Consider the following 20,861-nt stretch of genomic DNA (forward strand, 5'->3'; position numbering starts at 1 on the left):
CTCTACATTTTTAGTTATTTCAGCTGCCATGTCTAACTCATTTCCTTTCAACGTATTTTTATCCAATAATACGAATCGAGTACTTGTAAAAGAGTGATTGCATTCTGATTTGCATTTTTGAGACTAAAAACAAATCTAAATTGAGGTGGATTTCTCTGATGTACGTGAAGTTCGGCATCTTGGCGTCCGATTTCTACCAAAGTTAGCCAAGTGTGCATAACTGCAAAGGGTATGTAATCGAAAAACAAATAAAAATCGTGAGAACTTGAGATCCTTTTATAAGTCCTTACTATGTGTCTGCTTTAGAACAGATACTAAACACAACAATATCAGTCTTTAATTTATTTAGTAAAACAGTAGCAAATAGAACGATACCTGCAAACTGTCTGCGAGCCGTTGGTCTACACGCTTTTCTTCTTCTACCAAGACAGCGCCCTTGTCTAATTCGTCTAGAAGATAAGGCAAGCTTTCCCATGCGATAATCGCGTAAAAACTTTTTCTTTACACCGTTGCAGAACGCCTAAGCCGTAATGCGTCAATTTTTACTCCGGACAGCGACGAAAAACTGTGACAAAAGACAAGGCTCTGCCTCAGAGGGAATATTCTTTGGAAAATTTACCCTCTTGATCACGAGTAAACATCCGCCTTAGCTCAGTACATCGATTTTAATTACGAACTTTATTAGCTTGTATATTTATTAGTTATCCAAAAGCTGTATTGGCTCGGCTTCAACACTTCACGACTTCCAGGTCTTTTAGAGGTTTGCTAAGATATGCTGACAGTATTTGCTTTTAAAAATCAACACCTATCAAGAGAAGGCTCTGACTGAAGGTCAAGCTACTCTTACACCTGATCAAAGAATAACTTGGAATCCGAATCATTCTCGTCTAGTATAAACAAGACCTATGGCTGATTTAACTGAACAACTTTGCAAATACATCATTTGATAATTTTGTAACATCCAAGCTCATCATTTTAATTTTCGTATTTGGGAACTTTTGTATTTTATGTGAGACTTGCAAGTAATAATCATTTTAACCAAGAGAAAATAACTTGTTTTAACGACTTTATTGCTTGTACATGTTTTGTTACTGACATATTTCTCTGGGCCTTTTAAGCCTGGTTTTCACTAGCGACGCAATACAAGCGCAAGCATAACAAAACGGCTTCGACCCAAGGATCAAAATTTTTCCTTTTCTCGTGCTTGCGTTAGTGTGACGGAAAACGAAACTTCGCACAAGCACAAGCACAAGAAAATTGTTTACGTTTGGCCGTGTCTAGCCAATTAAAGCACTCGTTTCGGTTAAATGCTAATTTTAAGACAAATAGATTGAAGAACTCATTCATTCTTAGCAATGCGCTCAAATTTTAAATGTTTGACTAGCTGTATATTTCATTTTGTATATATGTCTGAATTTATCAAAACCGGGTCAAGGACATTTTCACAGTCTTAAGCGCAAATCGCTGTAAACGCGTTTTTTCTCGCCAGAAACTATCTCCAAACTCGATGATATAAAAACTAAAGGGAATATCAGTCTTTTTTTCTTTTCTCCTCTCTCTTCTCTACCTTTTAGCGCTGTATTTCTTCCCCCCCCCCCTTTCTTGTGGCGTTTTAAGCCAATTCACGCAGTAACGTACTTGTTCAAGAATACTGACGTCACTTTTCTTTGACCCGGTTTTGATAAATTCAGACATATATATAAGGAATTTTAACCCTTTTTAGCCATTGCAATTTAGTTTTAATAAAGCATCTATCTATCTCGTTTCAGCACTTAAACAAAGTCGCAGAGGCCGCCGTTGATTTAAATAAACGTTTTCCGATGTTCTTCGGAGGAGTGTTGACAAAAATAAAATGACACAAGCGTGGAGTTGCGAAAGAAATGGAGATTAATGCTTTCTTAAAAAATATATATAACCCCAAATATTTCGTTTTCCGCGTTTTTTGCGTGTGCTTTTGTAAACGCTTTCATTTTTTTAATCACAAGAGTAGATGAAACAACAACACTCGACGCCTGATAGCTTCTGCCGCAATATTTGCCGAGAGAACGAAGTCGAGAATGGGGGCTAGCCTGTTAGGGCAAGTTCTTTGGGGTAAACGGGAAGGAAATCACGACCGAATTCAAACTGCGGCCTCCGTATGCGGTCGGTTTTATCTCGGAACAGAGTTCGTTTTCAATTTACACGATATTGGAATGAAATGTATTCCTGAACAAAAATTTCATTCCGGAATGACTCGTGCGGGAATGAAATTTCGTCTCAGTATCATGTAAACAGATCCAGAGAAATATATAGGGTTGGAATGAACTCGTTCCGGAATGAAAGTCATTCGGGTATCATGTAAACAGGCCCTTATTCGTGTTTGCATTGGTTTTGCATCACTACAATTAGCGATTGGTCCCCCCCAAAAAAAAAAATGACCCGTGCGGTAATGGCCCCCCGGAATGACTCGTGCGGGAATGAAATTTCGTATCGGTATCATGTAAACAGATCCAGAGAAATATATGGGGTTGGAATGAACTCGTTCTGGAATGGAAGTCATTCGGGTATCATGTGAACAGGCCCTTATTCGTTTTTGCATTGGTTTTGCATCACTACAATTAGCGATGGCTACCCCCCCCCCCCCCCAAAAAAAAAAAAAAAAAAAAAAAAAAACCTTTCTCAACCAATCCTTACAAAACCAAAACCCAATCGTGAATCGCTCGCACCCTTTTTCCGCGCTTCGAGGCCACTTACGTATTTGCCTGGAATTTTGATCGCTTCACTTGATTGTCTGAGTCCTTTGTGATTGGCCAGAGTGATATCTTTGGTTTTGGTTTTACAACACGTAATCGAGAATCGCTCTGTAGGGTTTATTGTTAATGGTTGTTAAAATTTGAGGCCCTTAAATATAAACAGAAAGCCTCACCGAAAAGTTACAAAATATGATGTAAGAATTCCAGGGGGGGGGGGGGGGTACTCGAAAAAAAGTCTTTACGGGGAAGGCTCCGCCCCTAAACCTTACTTTTTCATATATAATGAACAAGTGTCAAGATATTTGACCGTTGTAAATTCTTTTATTTCGCACTACAGATGATGTCAGTCTTTCGTTCGCTGGTAAGATTTACTCACGGATAACAAGCAAGCACACAAAATTGGAAGTTTCTCTGCGAACACACTGCATAGGCGCTACAGTGAGAAACACGTGCAGTGTTCATGACGCTCGATAAAGATTTTGATTGATATTTGACATGATCTTTATGTTGGCTTTCTACCTGATTATCCAATCAAAAACAAACCACGTGACGGTAAACTACACGTGCGCTTGTCGGGTCTTTGATTGGCTGCAAAGTTTGGAAACCCAACAAAAAGACCTTAACATTTATCAAAAAATTATCGAGGTACAACAAAACGCTGAAATATTCGTGAACCAGATAAAACAAGAAAGACTTGGAACATCGTCTATCGTTCTTCACAACTCAGCCACGGGACGTCCGAGGACTGGACTGACTCTCCTCACTCTCTCACGGCCCTCATATCAAAGAATCGCAAATAAAGTTCTTGTCGTCCAAAGTTCATTTGTTTAAAGTTCTCCTCGCTGCATCGCCTGTCCGTAAGCGCTTTCTTCCTTTTTCTCGGGACTCAGCTTGATCATGTCATCTATGCGAAGGATTGTTATTGCAGCTTCTGTGGCGAATTTTAGACACTTGATTTTACTGATGCACGGCTCTAGAACACCCGCCTTCTTGTTGTCGCGTACTTTGCCTTCGATTAGATCCAAACCGATCCTGAAAAGGGAAGGACAGAAGCCACTTTTAAACCTTCTATGAACAGAAAACCACCAAATAATGCATGCAAGCTAATACACGGCCTAGCTAATGCTTACACGGTTTAATGTCCACGTTTACATGACTTAGATATGCTAGTGCACGTTATCAACTACTTCCATTCCCAGAATGGAACTTCCAGTCGTTGTAATGTTGTTTTAACCTTCAAGACTGCGAATGAAACCCTAGTTTGTAACCATTCAAATGAAAGCATTTTAGCAGTACTTTTATGTGGTACTGTAAAAGGTGGTTCTAACTTTTAAGTCTGTGGATAAAACCTAGTGTGTGACCATTCAAATAAAAGCTATTGAGCAGTACAGTACTTCTATGTTAATGTGGAAAAGTTTATTATGCTGTACAAGGTGGTTCTAACTTTTAAGTCTGTGGATGAAACCCTAGTGTGAACATTCAAATGAAAGCTATAGAGCAGTACATTCATGTGGTACTGTTTCTTATGCTGTACAAGGTGGTTCTACTTTTTAAGTTTGTTGATGAAACCCTGGTGTGCGACCATTCTGATTCAAATGAATGCTATTGAGCAGTACTTTCATGTGGTGCGACTGCTGTAATATTCAATTGTCTGTTTTGAAAATGAAGACGACATACCACTTGAGAGAAGACCTCTCTGTGTTGATTTGTGACGTGTTATGATAGGCGCGGAGTTTAGCCACAAGGTCGACTGAATCTTGAGCTGCGTTTACAGCTAGAGTTTTGGGAATGACAAGGAGTGAATTGGCAAATTCAGCAATGGCCAACTGTTCCCTAGATCCCTGTTAACAAGAGATTAAATGTTAGACAATCATAAAGAACGTATTGAAAATATTATAAGAAATACAGTAGAACCCCGGTAACTCGAACTCAGAAGGAACAAAAAATAGTTCGAGTTAGCGGGGTTTCGAGTTATCGGGGTCGATTGAATATTCAATTTGCCAAGCCAGTAATTGATAGTTCAACAATTTTTCAGCATTTCAGTACAAATTACGGTGCAATGTAAACTTATGTCGTCAGGGACTCTCACACGATCATACTTTTTCATGATAAGAGTGGAAAATGACTATCAGACACGTGAACAATTCGTTGCCTTAATTAAAATCAAATTGCTGTAGTGTTCGTTTTAGTGTTTAAATCCGATTACACGACAAGAAGCGCTAATGGGATATCAATGGGCATACGTGGCGAGCTGCAAGAACCACAATTCGAGTTATCGGAAAATTTGACCCAAATTTTGATCAAGGGAAACAAAATTTACTTCGAGTGAACAGGGTTTTCGAGTTATTCGAGTTCGAGTTAACCGAGTAAAAATGACAGAAAAGTGGGCTCAAATCCAAGGGAAATGGAAGTTGTTCAAGTTAGCGGGGTTGTTCAAGTTATCCGAGTTCGAGTTAACCGATAAAAATGACTGAAAATTGAGGTCAATCCAAGGGAAATGGAAGTTGTTTGAGTACGGGGTGGTATTGAGTTAGTTAACGAAAAAATGACTGAAAATTGAGGTCAAATCCAAGGGAAATGGAAGTTGTTCAAGTTAGCGGGGTTCTACTGTAATAGAAAACGTGCACCACTTACCAGTGAAGTAGCAAAGTTCTCCAAATAGATAGACAAAGCAGCCTCCACAGCCCCACCCCCAGGAACAACAGTTTTGGACTCAAGCACTCTCTTTACAACACAGATAGCATCGTGCATGGAACGCTCCATTTCGTCTAACATGAAGTCATTTGCACCTCTCAGGATTATGGAGGAAGCTGAACGTGCTTTTGGTCTGCAAACAAAAATAAATTACAACGTTAGCGTGGAAACAATTGATGTATGACAACATGTTCAACTGCCAACTGAACTGGAACAAACATTTATTGCGGTTTTCAGTGATACGTGAACTCTGAAATTCAATCCTTAACCAATGATTTACAACTTTAACTGCCGTCAATCATCTTAGCGGACCTCTTGGGAAACATAAGTTCACTTCAAACGGGTCAAAAGATCTCATTAGTCAGTTGTGATTGGTAGATTTCAATCCATTTTGTTTGTTTGTTTTTCATGGTTCGTTAGCTGTTGCCATAATTATGATTGACAGCAGTGAAAAACGCAATTGTTAATTGGATTTGTTCGGATTTCACTGAAAACGGCAATAACTTGTCTTTAGGAAACAGAGCCAAAATACAGCAAGTTGAGCACATACATGGGCAAATATGGTTCGAATTTGATTTTTCTTTTTTGGGTTGTTCTGGGGCTAACTACATACCAGTACTTGTTTTTTTTTTTTGTTAGAAGCAGCCAGGCACAGCCTTGTTTGATTTGTTTTTGGCAAGACTGCAAATTATCGGGGGTGGAAGAGGAATAATGAATAAGAATAACGGGCTAAAATAGAAAATGAATAAGGAATATTGAATGTTCAATGCTTGGAATAATGAATACGTCATTTCCAGTAAAGGAATAATGAATAGTGGTTATTCACTGTGCTCAAACATTTTCTTTTATCTTCAGCCCAAAGAGAGGGTGGGACACTCAAAATAATTAATTGTCTGATGGGCATCTAAAATAGTGAACACTTCTACCAGAAATGTCCTAAAATAGCGTTTTGGGGTTCAAAAAATGAAAATTTCCCGGGGAGCATGCCCCCGGACCCCCTACTTTGTTATGTTATCAATTAGCATCAAATCCATCCCACTTACTATCTGGTTGCAAACAATTAAAGCTGACCCACAGTTATCGACAGTGACAATCACGTTCCATCAATACACTACAGTATTTTTTTTATCACTTTAAACTACAATTTTGTCCTATATTCGCTTGATACGTTGTCATTTTTTGGGGGGAGGGGGTCATATAAAAAAAATTAGGGTTTACGAAAGGGGGCAGGGTAAAAATATCTATAACGAAGGAGGGCATACGCATTTTTCAGGTACTGTCGATCAAATTCCACCCCCATCCCATACAAAATGAAGGTTTACGTTTATTTAGGCAATAAGGAATAATGAATAACAAGAAAAGTTTGAAAATGAATAATGAATAAGTCGGAAAAATGTGAAGGAATAATGAATAAGTCACTTCCAATAATTCCTCTTCCACCCCCAAAATTATTATTTTGTAAGGACTCTGTCCGACTAAGTCTACTTTTGTTGGACAAACAACGTGGACAGGTTACATTGATGTGTAATCAAATTACGATTGGCTCACGGAACATTTAAATAAAAATTCACCTGCGAAATGTCATAATAGTCATTTATGATTTAAAAAAATGGCCGGACATGATGTCTGACTACAGTTGGGATTTTGCCAGATATGAGCAATTTTGGTAAAGCTGACTGTAATTTTTGGCAGTCCTGTTTTGGTGCTGTGTATTGACAACACAAGAGGAACAAAATCTGTAGTGAAATAATGTAATGAATCTCGTCAACTCACCGTTTGATGACAATCAACTCGTCATCACAAATGCGTTCCTGCGCCACCTCGTCTGCCTGACCCAGCATACTGGCGTCAAAACTCTCCTCACCCTCCAGGTTTGCTAGCGTCAATGCCATTGTTGCTGCAGAACAACAAACCAACCAACAAATTAATTAGAAACAAAGTTCACTTACATGTAATTGGAGCTGTAGAATGGCAAATCTGGGTTCTATTGACATGTAGCAGGGAAATGCAGCAAGGGCAAATTAAAGCATGTACACACATAGGAAAATGTAGTGGGACATGTTGCAGCAACACAACTGCTTGTTTGTTCTGATACGTTTAAGCTCGTGCAACACAAATTTTCCTGCAGTTAAATGTCCCGTGACACGTTGCATGGAAGCCAACTTATCAAATTTAATGGGGTGAAATTTTGAAGGGATGCAATGTCACTTCATTTGGACAATAACCGATTTTATTGCACATTATGACATCCTATTTTACATGATGAGATGTGTCACTGAAGCCTGTCCCAGATACATTTACGTGTTATGATTTTGTCCTTGCTACACTGGGAGGAAGGTGGTGGTGGTGGGGGGGTGGGGGGGGGGTGGGGGTGAAATAAGAAAAACAAGTAAATTCTGTATACGAGCCAAGTGGCTTATCTTGGTTTCCGTAGTACGTAATTCCTAGGAGTATTGCCACTCCCCCCTGGATGGGATGCTAAGTCCATTGCAGGGTTACCCCCCAGGAGTAAATTCACCAGTACCCAGTTATACACCTGAGTGGAGAGAGGTACCGTGAGAGTTAAGTGTCTTGCTCAAGAACACAGCACAGTGCCCAGGCCAGGGCTCGAACCTGGGACGCTCGATCCGGAGTCCAGCGCACTAACCATTAAGCCACCACACCTCCAATAAGAAATACAACAGAAGTATTTTCTGTTGGATGGACTTACCTCCAGTGGCTCTTGCTATTCTCTTGAGGTCGGCCTTTTTACATCGTCTTACACCCATAGCACCAGCTTCAACAAAATATTTAAGGCAGAGATCATCGATTCCACCGCTGACCAACACAACATTGGCGCCAGCTCCTAAAATCTTCTGTATACGCTCCTTGGTGATGTCTGCCTCCCTGAATATTACAAACAGGACAGACCATGAACACAATTCTCAGTCCTGTAAATATACTATTGCTGTAACCGTTCATTAGTAAGATGCCTAAAATGCGTGCAATTCTACAATTGGTTTTGGCTTCAATAAATCCTATAACAAAAAGTTTTCCACCCACAATGCGTGCACTGTTACAGGTAAGGAAAATAATACAAAATAAACGTAACCTGTTTAAGCACAAACTAAGTGCACATGTCAAATAAATCACTACTTAACCATACGGAAAGCAAATGAGTTGTTTAATGAGCACTAGAAATTGTGTCCCTCCACATTTAAACTTTTTTTTTCTTTTTACCAAAACAATTGTATAATTGAAAATCATGACTTGGGAAAGGTAAATGATTGAAGAGCCTGCCACAGAGAATTTTATCTATATTTAGATATAAGTTTACCAGTTGAGTGAATAACTCTTGCATTGGACTAGAGTCTTAAAATCTGATATAACGTGGCCACTGATTCTGTACAATACCAAAATTACATACAATCTGTTTTGGATAAGATAAATTGTTTTACCATTTTTATGGAGAAAAGGCAAGGGAGCTTACATTAGTACTTAATTCTCTCCTCACCCATACCAAGTCTGGATAATGATCTGTTAATAATCTGTTTGGATGATGGACGGTTGTTGTAAACTTTTTGGCAGTTGTATCACTACATACCTTTTTCTAATGGCTTCTAGTTTCTCAGGATCCTCCACCACAACACTCACTCCAAGGTGCATTTTGGCTTTTTGAAGACTAAAATCCAGGCAAGCAATTTTGGCATTTTCCACTCGTTTAGGCATAGCTGCAAAATACAAATAATTATTCTAAGACAAAATATTTTCAGATGTAATTCCTTTCCACAGAGCTTTTATCAGAGTTTACACATCTTGCACAACTGTAAAATAAAGAGTTTTTTATTTACACCAGGCTTTACTGTGAAGCAGAAGCAAAACTTGCCAATGGCCCATTGAAATAAAGTCAACTTAGTTTGTGACTTGTATTGCACATAATTGAGAAGAGACAATTGGGCAATTCCACATGAGAGGTGTAAAAATCAAGATTTTTCAAAAGATATTTCAGATGGAATAATTACCTGTGCTGCATTGTAGACATGTTATAGTATACAGAAAAACAACTTTTACTTTATCTGTGACAACAGTGTTTTTAGGGGGGGTCCCCAAAGTACGGGTTTACCTTCTTAATAATTTACAATATCTGTGATGCACATTTTTAACTTTAATACAAAAATCATACTTTCAAAATGCTTATGAATTCAAACAATTATATTAGGAATATTCTCTCATTTGTGTTGACAAATAACTGATAAAGAATTCATCCAAAATATTTTTAAAAAATAGCAACAGCGATGTGAAGTTCTGTCATGGACGTTAGGTAACGTCCATGAAATTTTGTGCATTTTTTTTCTCTCCTTAAGTTATTATTTGAAGGATTCTTAAAAAATTTCTGCTGCTTTATTACTTATCAAAAGTGAACATTTTGATGATAACAAAACTCTGGTAAACTGTTACATTTTTTAACTAAGTGCAGTTAAAGTTGGTCATGGACGCCATATCATGGATGTTACACTTTTTGCGAAAATGTTGAAAAAAAGGCAAAACTTTATCAAAGTCTTTGGAAAAGGTAAAAAATAGTTAGGCGTTATAGCAGTGGGCAGTTTTTTCCAAAAGACAGGTTTGGGTTGATAAACAGCAAGCTTGTGGAAAGAGATTTGCTGAAAATGCAGGTTAATATGTCATGTAAGGACCGTGAAATGTCCTCAAAAATTTAAATGAGCATTCCACGGGTTTTACATTAACTAGCAAGATAATTTCATTTCCAACTGCCAAGAAATATTGTTTTACTACAAATGATAGAGCCCAACAATTGAAAAAAGTTAATTTATTTGGTAAACTTGAAGAAGAATTCACATAGTGTAATGTCCATGACAATTTTTGTAACGTCCATGACGTTACATTTTTAGTCTCCAAGAAAAACTGTGAAAGATAATGGAGGTGAAAACAAAATTTTCAGTTAACACAATCACTAAACTACATTGACATGGAGGAGATATTTTGAAAATGCTTCAAAGTTCACAGGAATTTTAAAGTAATGCTAATGCACTAAATTACGTGGTTGATTTTTATGTAACGTCCAGGAGAGTCGTTTTTCTCAATATTTCTCTGCCACAAATAAGTCAACTGGAAAAAAGAAATAATCAAATTAACACACTAAGGTGCACAGACTTGTACATCAACGAAAAGTTTTAAAACTTGTTTTCATCCTTAGACAATGCAAGTTTAAAGTTCTAAAAATTAGTCTGAATTGTAACGTCCATGACATGGAATTGCCCAATTATTGCATTTTTGAGGGAAGTAATCAGGCTCATAAAAAAACTTTAATTCTAGCCTGCTTTTCAGACAAGCAGCTCTCAAATTGTGCTTGTCCGGGACAGTTGTATACTTGACCTAGTTTACATTACCATGTGGTGAACAGCCCTCTTGCCAGTGAAAATGAAAAGTAAACTGCCCAGAAAGAAAATCTACCTTATTACATGAAATTTTCGCGACACGTTAATTTCGTGATTTTGAGGTGCGCATATTTCGTGACACTTAAATTTCGCGATTTTGCGAAAATTTTGTATTTTGAATCACTTTAATTTCGCGTTTTTGGGTAAGACACAATTTACATTTTCTTGGCAGTATTATTTAACATGCCCTTGAATTATATAAAACGACTTCATCAAAGGAACAATAACGTCAAAATTAACAAAAACGCAAGGGCGAGACTTTCTCGCAATGTTTACAAGTAGGTCGTGCTTGTACGTGCATGAGTTATACTTCTTGAGTCAATTGACGACAACATCCATTTACATTGAAAATTCCTTCCTTCAGTGGTACAAAACTTTTTTTTCTTAATTGTTGACATAATGTGAGTCACTTAATTTTTGCATCATGTTATGTTCGCGACACTTATTGTTTGCGTCACTTTAATTTCGCGATTTTTTTGGAATTGCAAAATTCGTGAAATTAACGTGTCGCGAAAATTTCATGTAATAAGGTATTTGTCCTGGACAGCTGGTTGGTCCTTTTTTCCGAGCCCTAGTCCAGGCTTTTAGCCAGGATTAAAAAAGTGGGAGTCCAAGGTTTTTATAAGGCCTGACTTTGCCTTCATAGGAGGGCCTGAGGAGCATGCTAGGTGTTTTTCTGCAGTTGAGTGCAAAGGTAGCTAAATATATTTCCAAATTTGCTTAAAGGACCTCTGTATACAGTTATTCATATTAATTTCCTCTGAAAAGTGGCTGTCCATAGGACTCCTGGGCCGGGTTGTTCGAAAGGCGATTAACGCTAACCCAGGATTAAAAGATGATCGAGGTTTTAATTTCTCTTGTCAAGAAGGGTTTTCCATAGCTAATGTTTTGTGAAGTTTGAGATTGGTCCACGTCAAAATTGGGGGAGAGATAATATAAACAGAAAGCCTCAAAGAAATGTAAAAAAAATGAAACCAAATTTCACGCTAATCCTGGATTAGCTTAATCGTGCTTTGAACAACCAGGCCCTGGGCTCCCACCTGGCTAAAAGCCTGCCTGAGTCATTATTTAAATGTGTAAGAAACAAGAATTTTTTCCAAAATTCCTTGCACTTTACTGTACCTTGAGAAGCTATAGTGCAGTTCAGAGCATATCCATCTACAAGAACACTCTCCTTCAAACTGCCGCCATGTGCCTTGAGAACGTTGATAGATTTGATTGGATATTTTGCTTCACCCTTGTTCCCTGGTCGCTTGACAGCCATAACAGCGTTGACCACCAACTCAGCAAAGAAATCTGACACCTGACCAATCAGCTTTGAGGACATTGATGTCTTTGCTACATTTATAATGCTTTCTTTTCCAAGCTCGTCAACGTTGATTGTTAAGTGTTCCTGGATGTACTTGCATGCTTCCCTGAAGATTAATTAGTCAATAATGTTATTACAGTTTCAAAAACATGCAATGGTTAAAAGCCCTCCCTCTTAAAAGTGCTCCTGGTTATTGGCCCATCTACCTGGAAACAAAAAAATACATCCAGTTATAAGTCCCCCCCCCCCCCCCCGGACATTAGCTCCCCTCTGCTGGATGACTGTACTGAACAGGGCTAAATGACTTTTTATGACTTTTTAACTTAATTCAATCAACACTGATGTGCCTCGTTCCGAAAGGTTTTTTTATTCCGGTTACAAGTCCCCCCCTCCCTTGGATATAAGCCCCTCTGTTTATAAGCTCACCCAAAACCCCTTACAAAGTTGTATAAGGTCCACTGTCCCTTAAAAATTAAAAGGAACATCCTTTTAATAAAAAGAAAAGAATGAAGGTGGGGGGGTGGGGGCTCAATAGGTTCTGCAATGTAATGAAACTTTGCACTGCATACTCACTTGCATGCTAATCTGTAGCCACTAATGATGGACGTAGGGTGAATCTTCTGCCTCACAAGTTCGTTAGCACCTCTCAGAAACTCTGCAGCAAGAATGACGACTGATGTTGTTCCGTCTCCAACTTCCTGGTCCTGAAGATCAGCCAGCTCACAAAGAACCTTTGCAGCAGGATGCTCCACTTCCAGTAGTTTTAATATTGTTGCTCCATCATTTGTCACAGTAACATCCTAAAACAATGTTGTTATACTTTATCAGTTGTGACCCTCCATATGAAAAGGGGGCTTAACGTAATTTCTCTCAAACGCGTTTAAACGCAGCGTTTGAAACGCATTTGAAACGGGTTTCAAACAGTTTCAAACAGATTTCAAACGCGTTTCAAACACCTTCTGAATTTAGAGCGTTTCAAATGCAGAAAACGCATTTTATAGGGTTTGAAATGCCAAATTATTTGAGCATAATTATTACTGAACGTATGAGGTAGACAGCATTGTTTATGACAGTTTCCCAGTAGTAATTTTTGGAACGGTTTCACAGAACATCCCGGTAACAAATCAAAACAAAATATGACGTCTACCCGTGTTGGAAGCTCGGTGAAAAGTTTGTTTTTGACTGGACTGGAAGCCTTTCTGCGGCCCTTTTGCTTTCAAATGGCAGACATTCTGCAGAATTTAGCGAAAGCTGTAGATTAGCTCCAATTTAACTGCACAAAATAATTTTCCGCGGCAGCCATTTGGCAGTTATTTAGCAGCGCTCATTTTACTGAGCGCTGCTAAATAACATAACATAGTAGCGTTCATTTTACTGAACACTAGCGCAGAAGTTTTGATAAGCTGTCTTAATTTTCGAACTGTTAACTGCAGAATCGCTGTGTGATAAAGCCAGCTGGTTGGTATTACTTCTCACTAACAGGAGTATAAAATTAAATCATTTGCCGCTCGAGTACTCAGCGGTGACTTTATTTTCATTTGAAGGAATGCGACTCACCGAAAACGTGCATCTGGCATCCCAAAGTAAATTTTTCATCGATCAATCGATACAATTTCTAATATTTATATTGCAGTGTGTTTACAGGGAACATAAATTTGCAGTTTTCTTTTCTCCTGTGTGCGTTGTCATTCTCCATTCATGAAACCTCGGAAACTTCAAATGATCGCTGTTGAACGTACAAAGCGGCCCGCTTGTGGTTTGAAGCATCAGGTTACACAAGTTCGCACGTGATTAACACGCAACAGTTTCAAATGTAACTAAACTGTTCATACATAAGTTTTTCGTTTTACAATCTATAGTTTAGTGAAATATATCGCTTATTTGCCGAAATTATCTCGATAAAAAGTGATATATTTCAAGTCTTCAGAAAACAACCTGATTTGTGAGACGTGACAATGCACACGATCTGTATAAAACCTGATACTTTGTTTACTTTATTTGGCGGTCAAGATTTGAAAGTTAAAATGATCGGTTAACCGAACGGAAAACGTGTTGTTCAGTTTGGTTTTTCAAGTTACAAGGAAATTAACAAGCGACAAGATGGTCCAAACGCAAGAAACACGCTTCAGGATATGTGGTGATATAGTTTGCGTGCAGCGAATGTGTTTGTTTACCGTACGCGTTACATATTTTCAACATGCCTCAGACACAAAGTGATGTGGATTAAACATACAATGTAAGTATATTTTATAGACTGTACAACTGTACACAATGCAATATTCACAGACAAGCTCTTGCAATTAACACAAGTGTGCATCACGCTGATTTATTGATGAGGAGAAAATGTTACTCAAATCGAAAAGTTTTCCTGCTGCAACATCATCATTCTCTGATTTCCTCAGGTACTGTAGACACTGTATAATTTGATGAAATCGTTGTCACATTTTGAATAAATTATGCTTGAACAGTAATGATAATCTAAGCATGGCGTTTCAAACACATGCAAACGCGTTTCACCATGTTTCAAACGCCTACTGTTTGAAACGCGTTTCAAACACTTTGAAACGAATTTCAAATGCATTTGAAACGGGTTTCAAACGCGTTTCAAACAAAAACGCTCTTGAAACGCTGTTACGATAAGCCCCCTTTTCATATGGAGGGTCACAGTTTAGGGGTTCCTTTAACTTTCTGGGGTGGGGCTGCAGCCTAATGGTTAGTGTGCTGGACTCCGGATTGAGCTGTCTGGGTTTGAGCCCTGGCCAGGGCACTGCATTGTGTTCAAAAGAAAGACACTTAATTCCCATAGTGCCCCTCTCTACCCAAGTGTATTAATGGGCACAGGCAATTTTTTTGCTGTAACCCTGCAGTGGACTAGCATCCCATACAAAGGGGAGTAGAAATACTCCTAGCCACTTAAAGGAGAAGTTCATTGTCATTGTCATTGTCAATTGTCGGCGGGAAAATCGTTTTGTGTGATGGACAGCTGTGTTAACTACTGCAAAATAAAACGTATTTAAAACGCTTTCTCAATTCAACATTTTCTCAGGTAATCCAAAGGAAAATGCTGTTGACAAAACAAGCTCCTCAATTTCTCCTGGTGATCAGATCGCAAGTGGGACTGAGAAGAGTAGCGCTTCAACTACCCTTGCTTCAACTCAAGGCCCCAATATAACTGCAGCTCAACCAGAAACGAATTTAAGATCACCAGCCTTAAAGTCTGTCAAATGTACGCCTGAAGACGCGACCGCAATGAAGAAAGAAATTGAGAGCCTCTTTGCTTTTCCTGAGGGAGCTGTAGTGCACAACTTTTACAAGTGCACTTCCGATAACTGCCAACACCTGACATCCCAGGAGCAGGCCCGTCTAAAGCCTAGTCGCGATAGATTTGTCCACAGCTGGTTGTTTGACAAGATGCTCAACTTTTGCCATAAAACGGAAATTGCTTGGCTGGTTTATGAGGAAGGAAAGGGCATGTTTTGCTATCTGTGCAAGAAACACAACACAGAAAATCAATAAAACAAGTCCAAGGTTTATAATGCAACCCCGTGCATACGCTTTAAGAAGTCAGCTGTTCAAGAACATTTAGCAACTCAGCAACACAAGGATGCTGTTGGAGCTGAAATGTTAGCAAGGGTGTCAGTGTTTCATAAAGAGATACAGGAAAGGAAAATAGTGAAAGATGATGTCATGTTTAAGGCTTTCTATGCGGCATACTGGCTTGTCAAAGAGGAAATTTCCAACCAAAAGTTTTCATCTCTTCTAGATCTGCTTAAATTGCTTGGGCTCGATCACATGAAGCATTTCCAGTATTCTTCACAGGGTTCTTTAAGAGAAATCTTTTTGGCACTGGGCTCTGCATTGCTCGAAAAGTTGTTGGAAAAGGTGAAGAAAGCAGGCTGCTATGGCTTGCTTACTGATGAAGTCAGTGATGTTACAGTCATGGAAATGCTTATCACCTTCATCCAGTACTTCAACAAAGAAACAGAGCAAGCTGAGACAAGCTTCTTGTTTATCGAAGACGTTCTAAAGAACTCCAATTCAGCCAATGCAGAAACCATCTTTACAGTCCTCACAAGCCAGCTAGCTGAGTTTGGTCCAGAGATACAGAAGTGCAGTTCATTGGTTTCAGATGGTGCAAGTGTTATGACCGGTGCATGTGGTGGAGTGGCAACCCGTCTGAAGCAACTTAATCCTCAAATGATTTCTCTGCACTGCTTGTGCCATAAGCTTGCATTAGCCTGCACCGACACTAGCAGCCAAATAGAATACATACGAAATGTTGAGCTCTGGCTAAGGCAGCTTTGGAAACTGTTTGAAAATTCACCGAAGCGTACAGCAACGTACTTGAAAGTACAAATAAATTTGAAATCCTTAGTCCTCTCTGATAAGAGTAAGAAGGTTGTAACAAAGAAGATAAAGAAGGCCTGCCAGACCAGATGGCTGTCTTTTGATGCAGCTACAAGTGCCATTTATGAAGATTACAATGCATTATTGCAGACTTTAAGGCAGCTGAAAGAGACTGATGCAGTCGCTTCTGGCCTCCTCAGCAAGATAGATTCCTCCAAGTTTATTGGAACAATTTACATTCTTAAAGAAATTCTTCCTGTCCTTTCCAACTTGAGCAAGAACTTTCAACGTGGGCAAGTCAACTTCTCACACATCCAGCCGTCCATTAGTTACACCTTGCAGAAGCTGACTGAAATTGCAGATTCCCAGTCCCCAATAACAGCCCTGAAGCGAGACATAGAAGGACGCCTGGCTATATCTGGGGTAAACTTGAGTACTGCCACAGAAAATCAGCTTACCAATCTTCTTTCAAAATATGTTACAGCCCTGAAGGAGAACATTCACCACCGGTTTGATGATGATCTCCCTGTTGTCAGTGCCTTGTCCATTTTCAACCCATTGACCTTGCCCAAGCCAGGGTCTGGTGCATTTAAGGAGCACGGAGCAAATAAGGCACAGACATTGGCAAAGCACTTCTTCAGTGAACCAGCCAAACAAGAGCAGCTACTAGCTGAATGGGAGAAATTTAAATTTGATATGGATGCTTGGAAGCAAGAGATCCCAGAAGAGGTGAAGGAGAGCCACCTTGAAACAGCAACAGAGTGGTGCCTTAAACGACTGATCTCTCTCAAGACATCTTACAGCATTGTGTTTCCTGCTCTGACAAACATTGCTGAAGTCTGTTTGTCAATGCCCGTTTCTAACGCATGGCCGGAAAGAGGTGGCAGCGCCCTGAAACGTATCAAGACTCGGCTGAGAAACCGACTAAATGTTACCATGCTCCAGTCACTTCTAATGGTCTCTATTAATGGTCCCAAGGTCGGAACCACAGAATGTGAATCCCTAGTCACAGCCGCAGTGGAGAAGTGGCAAGCCCAGAAAAAGAGGCGAAAAATGCCTAAGGCAGTGTCGTCAACCTCAGTTGCAGCCTCTTCCTCCACACAAGTGGCTGTGATTGAGACAGCTGATGCCTGTGTGCAAACACACCCGCCCCAGGCTCACCCCGCTGGTGATAATAGAGATGGAGAATTAGAGGTGCAGATTGCTAGTGCCGCCCTGAACCTGACCGATGATGCTTTGTGCCAAGAAGAAGCAGACTCTGATTATGATAGTGATTGTGACGTCGACGATGTTGATGATGCCTTACTTTTCTAAATTACATGACTTGGTTTTGATTTTGTTCTATAGAATAGTCTATCAAATTGAAGCATAAAGAACTGAAACAATCAAATTGTTTGTAACACTAGCACAGACAAAGGACTTTTATCTTTTTACTGTACCTTCCCAAAGCAAATTGTTTGTGAATCAAATTGCAATTAACTTTTAAAACGTGACTAGGCAGCGTGATGTAAAATAAGACTGAGCTAAATTTGTCAAAGAACAACAAGTTGAACTTTTTAAGTGGATTTTTCACTGAATTTTACCATAATGAACATCTGAAAATTCCCCTTGAAAACATGCTCAGATTGCAGGAAATGGCCTCTAAGCAACTGTATATTTCAAAAATTTCTGGGGGAGCATGCCCCAAGACCCCCCTAGAAGGGGGCGCTTTGCGCCCCAAAACGCACACTTCGCGTGCTAGATGATCTACTAGCCGGCTATTCTATTGACATCAGCCGGCTACTATAAATTCTAATGACAACCCTGCGTTTAATCGAGAAAATACGACGAAGTCAACAAACACAACAGAGAGTTTCTCTGGTTGATTAAAAATCCTCACTGAAATAAAGTAAAAAAGTGAAATAGCATAATCGTAACATTGGTTGGTATTGCGTCTGGCTTTTTCTTTCTTTCTTTCTTTTTTTTTTTTTGGGGGGGGGGGGGTATTTTCACTTAGTAGACTGTATCTGTAATCTTCTTCGAAGCAGTCTTTCGTATAGTTTTCAGAACACACAAATATTTATATCCGCTTTGGCAGGAATTTTTTGTTTCTGTCCATTCTTATAATCCATTCGTGAGCATTTTTTCTTTTAGATATTGAAAGACGGTGAAAGGTTTTTTGTATCTCTTGGAGCTCTGTTTGAGAAACATGGAGCTGCACAAACAGACATTTTGACAAACAAAACAAAACAAAGAGTATTGAGTATTCAAACTTCAGGCTGAGCTCTTTGACGTCACGCATTCATTACTAGCTCCAAGATGGCGGCGTTCAGTTGTCGAATTTTGGGCTACTTAGAGAAAGATTTAGTAGGGTTTTAGCTCTCGTTGGAAGCTGAAATTTTGGTGAATAACATATTTTTGTATAAACTTTTTATTGGCGTAAAGAAAATTAATGGCCATTCTGGAGTGAACTTCTCCTTTAAGTATCAGCTTGTTGATATCCACAGTTGAATGACTCAATAAAACCATAGAAACAACATGATGTCAATGTTTAACTTGTAGAAATTGAAAGAAATAGTTTCAGATAAAAATTGATAACAATCGATATGAATCGAACTCCCAACTTTTTTCCTTTGTCCAGTGATATCGATTGCTATTGATTGTAAGCAATTATCGGTTTATCGATTGACGAGGCCCTGCCAGGGGGGGTTCCCGTGTCGCTTGTCTAAAATTGAAAAATGTGCCATGTCGCTGTTTTATCGCTCTTTGTGTCGCTGTCTGTAATTAAATTGAAGGAAAATTGCTTGTCCTTGTCGGAATTTAAGTTTTTCCAAAAGGGTTGTCGTTTGTCACGATTTTATTAGTATGTTGTCGCTACTTTTTGGGCCACGTCGCTTGTCGGAATTTACCCTGGCAGGGCCTCATTGACTAAGCCTGGTAAGATTTTTAACTTTTTACTCTATTTTTAGCCACTACAGTACAGTACAACTAAATGTACATGTACTAGTACAAATTCATGAACTTTAAAATTAACCTTTTTTGTGTTCGCATCATATAATTTATTAAATGAATGTGTGAAATCTAAAATTAATTTTGAATTTTTCTGCAAGGTTCTTTTATAGTGAATGCATCAGCATGCGTACCGGCGAATTTAATATTCAGCACACTCGAACTACACTCAGTCTAGAACTTCAAATGAGTATTTTCTACATTTAAAACTCGATGATTCTTTAGAAACTTTGAAACTTTCTCCTTAAAAAATGTAGTGACAACAAATCTTACGTACCCCGATGTCATCAACCAACATTTTGTCCAGCCCAACAGGACCCAAAGAACTTTTGACAATGTTTGCGATCGCTGTCACCGCGGTAACTGTGAAGAAAAGCACACAAATAATTTAATCAGGGTTGAGATTTATTCAATATCTTTCTTTCTGCCTTACCATTTTGCGTTCGTATGTTTTCTCCTGTAGTCCTTTCGCCACCAACGTGAAGCAACTCGGCAGAACTCGGTGCGGACGACATTTTGAAACTTCGAGCATGTGTTGCACGACCGCAAGTTATCATGGATAGGTAGGAGTGCCGACTAGTTACCAGGGCACTTCGAAAAAGGCGAGTCCAAAACAAAAGATGGCTGACTACTGCAAAACAACTTCTTTGATTTCAACATCGATCGTAAGGTTTACTCCACCTAGCTGCATCAAATCGCCTTTGGATTAGATATACGCAAGCATGAGGTACTCTCAGCTCGTTTGCGTGATTTTGGGGATCATTTTCGTCGCCGAAAATGGACGAAGATCGATCGTTTTCGGAATGCCTGTGGATGGTCTTGACGGAAGTAAGCTATGCAGATCGAACATCAAGTCGAATGCAGCCGGAAAAGAACGATCTCAAATTGCTTTTGAGGTTCTGTATTGGGATACAACTTCTGTTCCTGCTAACAGCGTGAAGTGCAATCTGGAGTTTTGGAATGAAGCCGTGAGTCTTAACATGCCTCAAGGAAATAAAAGATCATTCAGCCACTTGGGAGTTAGATTGACCAAAGAGAATCCCAAATTATTCAAGGTAAAAAGCAAGAAATAATATTTATAAATCAGATTCATAATGCATTGCCTTTTAAACTTAACCTCAAAATAGCTTTCAGCGATACAGATCGATTTAATTCGTCTTAATATGAAAATGTTTATTTATAACCTTAATTTAATACGGTAGTCACTGATTCGTGCCAATGAATTTGAGGAATTCGTATTTATTAGAGTAGCTTGCATTTATAATGAAGATCTCAAAGTGCGATTGTCCGATTGTTCATAATTAACTTGCTAGGAATGCCTATCGCTACTTAAAATTAGTATTGTTTGTTTTTGGT

General features: G+C 39.0%; 4 protein-coding genes across 5 annotated transcripts in view; 3 read left to right on the forward strand and 1 right to left on the reverse strand.

Annotated features, from left to right (window-relative positions):
* The window catches only part of LOC144664670 (vitamin K-dependent gamma-carboxylase-like), a 171,972-nt gene extending 160,050 nt beyond the window's left edge, over positions 1–11,922 (forward strand). Inside the window, exon 10 of the mRNA XM_078525850.1 lies at positions 11,643–11,922. The gene's annotated coding sequence lies outside the window, so the exon portion shown is untranslated. The remainder of the gene's footprint in view (positions 1–11,642) is intronic.
* Positions 3,034–20,064, reverse strand: LOC144664688 (T-complex protein 1 subunit alpha-like). The gene is made up of 10 exons (XM_078525884.1): positions 19,939–20,064; positions 19,783–19,868; positions 12,744–12,970; positions 11,984–12,276; positions 9,010–9,136; positions 8,137–8,312; positions 7,200–7,323; positions 5,367–5,559; positions 4,410–4,573; positions 3,034–3,764 (listed from the first exon to the last, which is right to left on the reverse strand). The coding sequence occupies exons 1-10, from the start codon at positions 20,060–20,062 to the stop codon at positions 3,560–3,562; spliced, it is 1,719 nt and encodes a 572-aa protein (XP_078382010.1). The 5' UTR covers positions 20,063–20,064; the 3' UTR covers positions 3,034–3,559.
* LOC144666311 (uncharacterized) lies at positions 17,088–17,831 on the forward strand. The gene has a single exon (XM_078527710.1). It carries the CDS (start codon positions 17,214–17,216, stop codon positions 17,829–17,831), a length of 618 nt encoding a protein of 205 aa, XP_078383836.1. The 5' UTR covers positions 17,088–17,213.
* Positions 20,065–20,112: 48 nt separating the features above from the next.
* Positions 20,113–20,861, forward strand: part of LOC144664651 (uncharacterized) — a 61,285-nt gene continuing 60,536 nt past the window's right edge. For both annotated transcript variants that reach the window (XM_078525821.1, XM_078525822.1), the window contains exon 1: positions 20,113–20,560. In XM_078525821.1, the coding sequence (XP_078381947.1) occupies positions 20,228–20,560 (333 nt within the window). In that variant the 5' untranslated portion in view covers positions 20,113–20,227. The remainder of the gene's footprint in view (positions 20,561–20,861) is intronic.

Source organism: Oculina patagonica, chromosome 9, assembly GCF_052425735.1.
Source record: "Oculina patagonica isolate OP01 chromosome 9, crgOcupat, whole genome shotgun sequence".
In the NCBI taxonomy this organism is placed as follows: domain Eukaryota; kingdom Metazoa; phylum Cnidaria; class Anthozoa; order Scleractinia; family Oculinidae; genus Oculina; species Oculina patagonica.

Coding starts and splice junctions, on each gene's coding strand:
- LOC144666311 (XM_078527710.1), top strand. CDS start 17,214: ATGGATGCTTGGAAGCAAGAGATCCCAGAAGAGGTGAAGGAGAGCCAC.
- LOC144664688 (XM_078525884.1), bottom strand. CDS start 20,062: ATGATAACTTGCGGTCGTGCAACACATGCTCGAAGTTTCAAAATGTCG. Junction 19,869..19,938: donor AAACATACGAACGCAAAATG/GTAAGGCAGAAA, acceptor TTTTCTTCACAG/TTACCGCGGTGACAGCGATC. Junction 5,560..7,199: donor GAGTTGATTGTCATCAAACG/GTGAGTTGACGA, acceptor TTTTGTTTGCAG/ACCAAAAGCACGTTCAGCTT.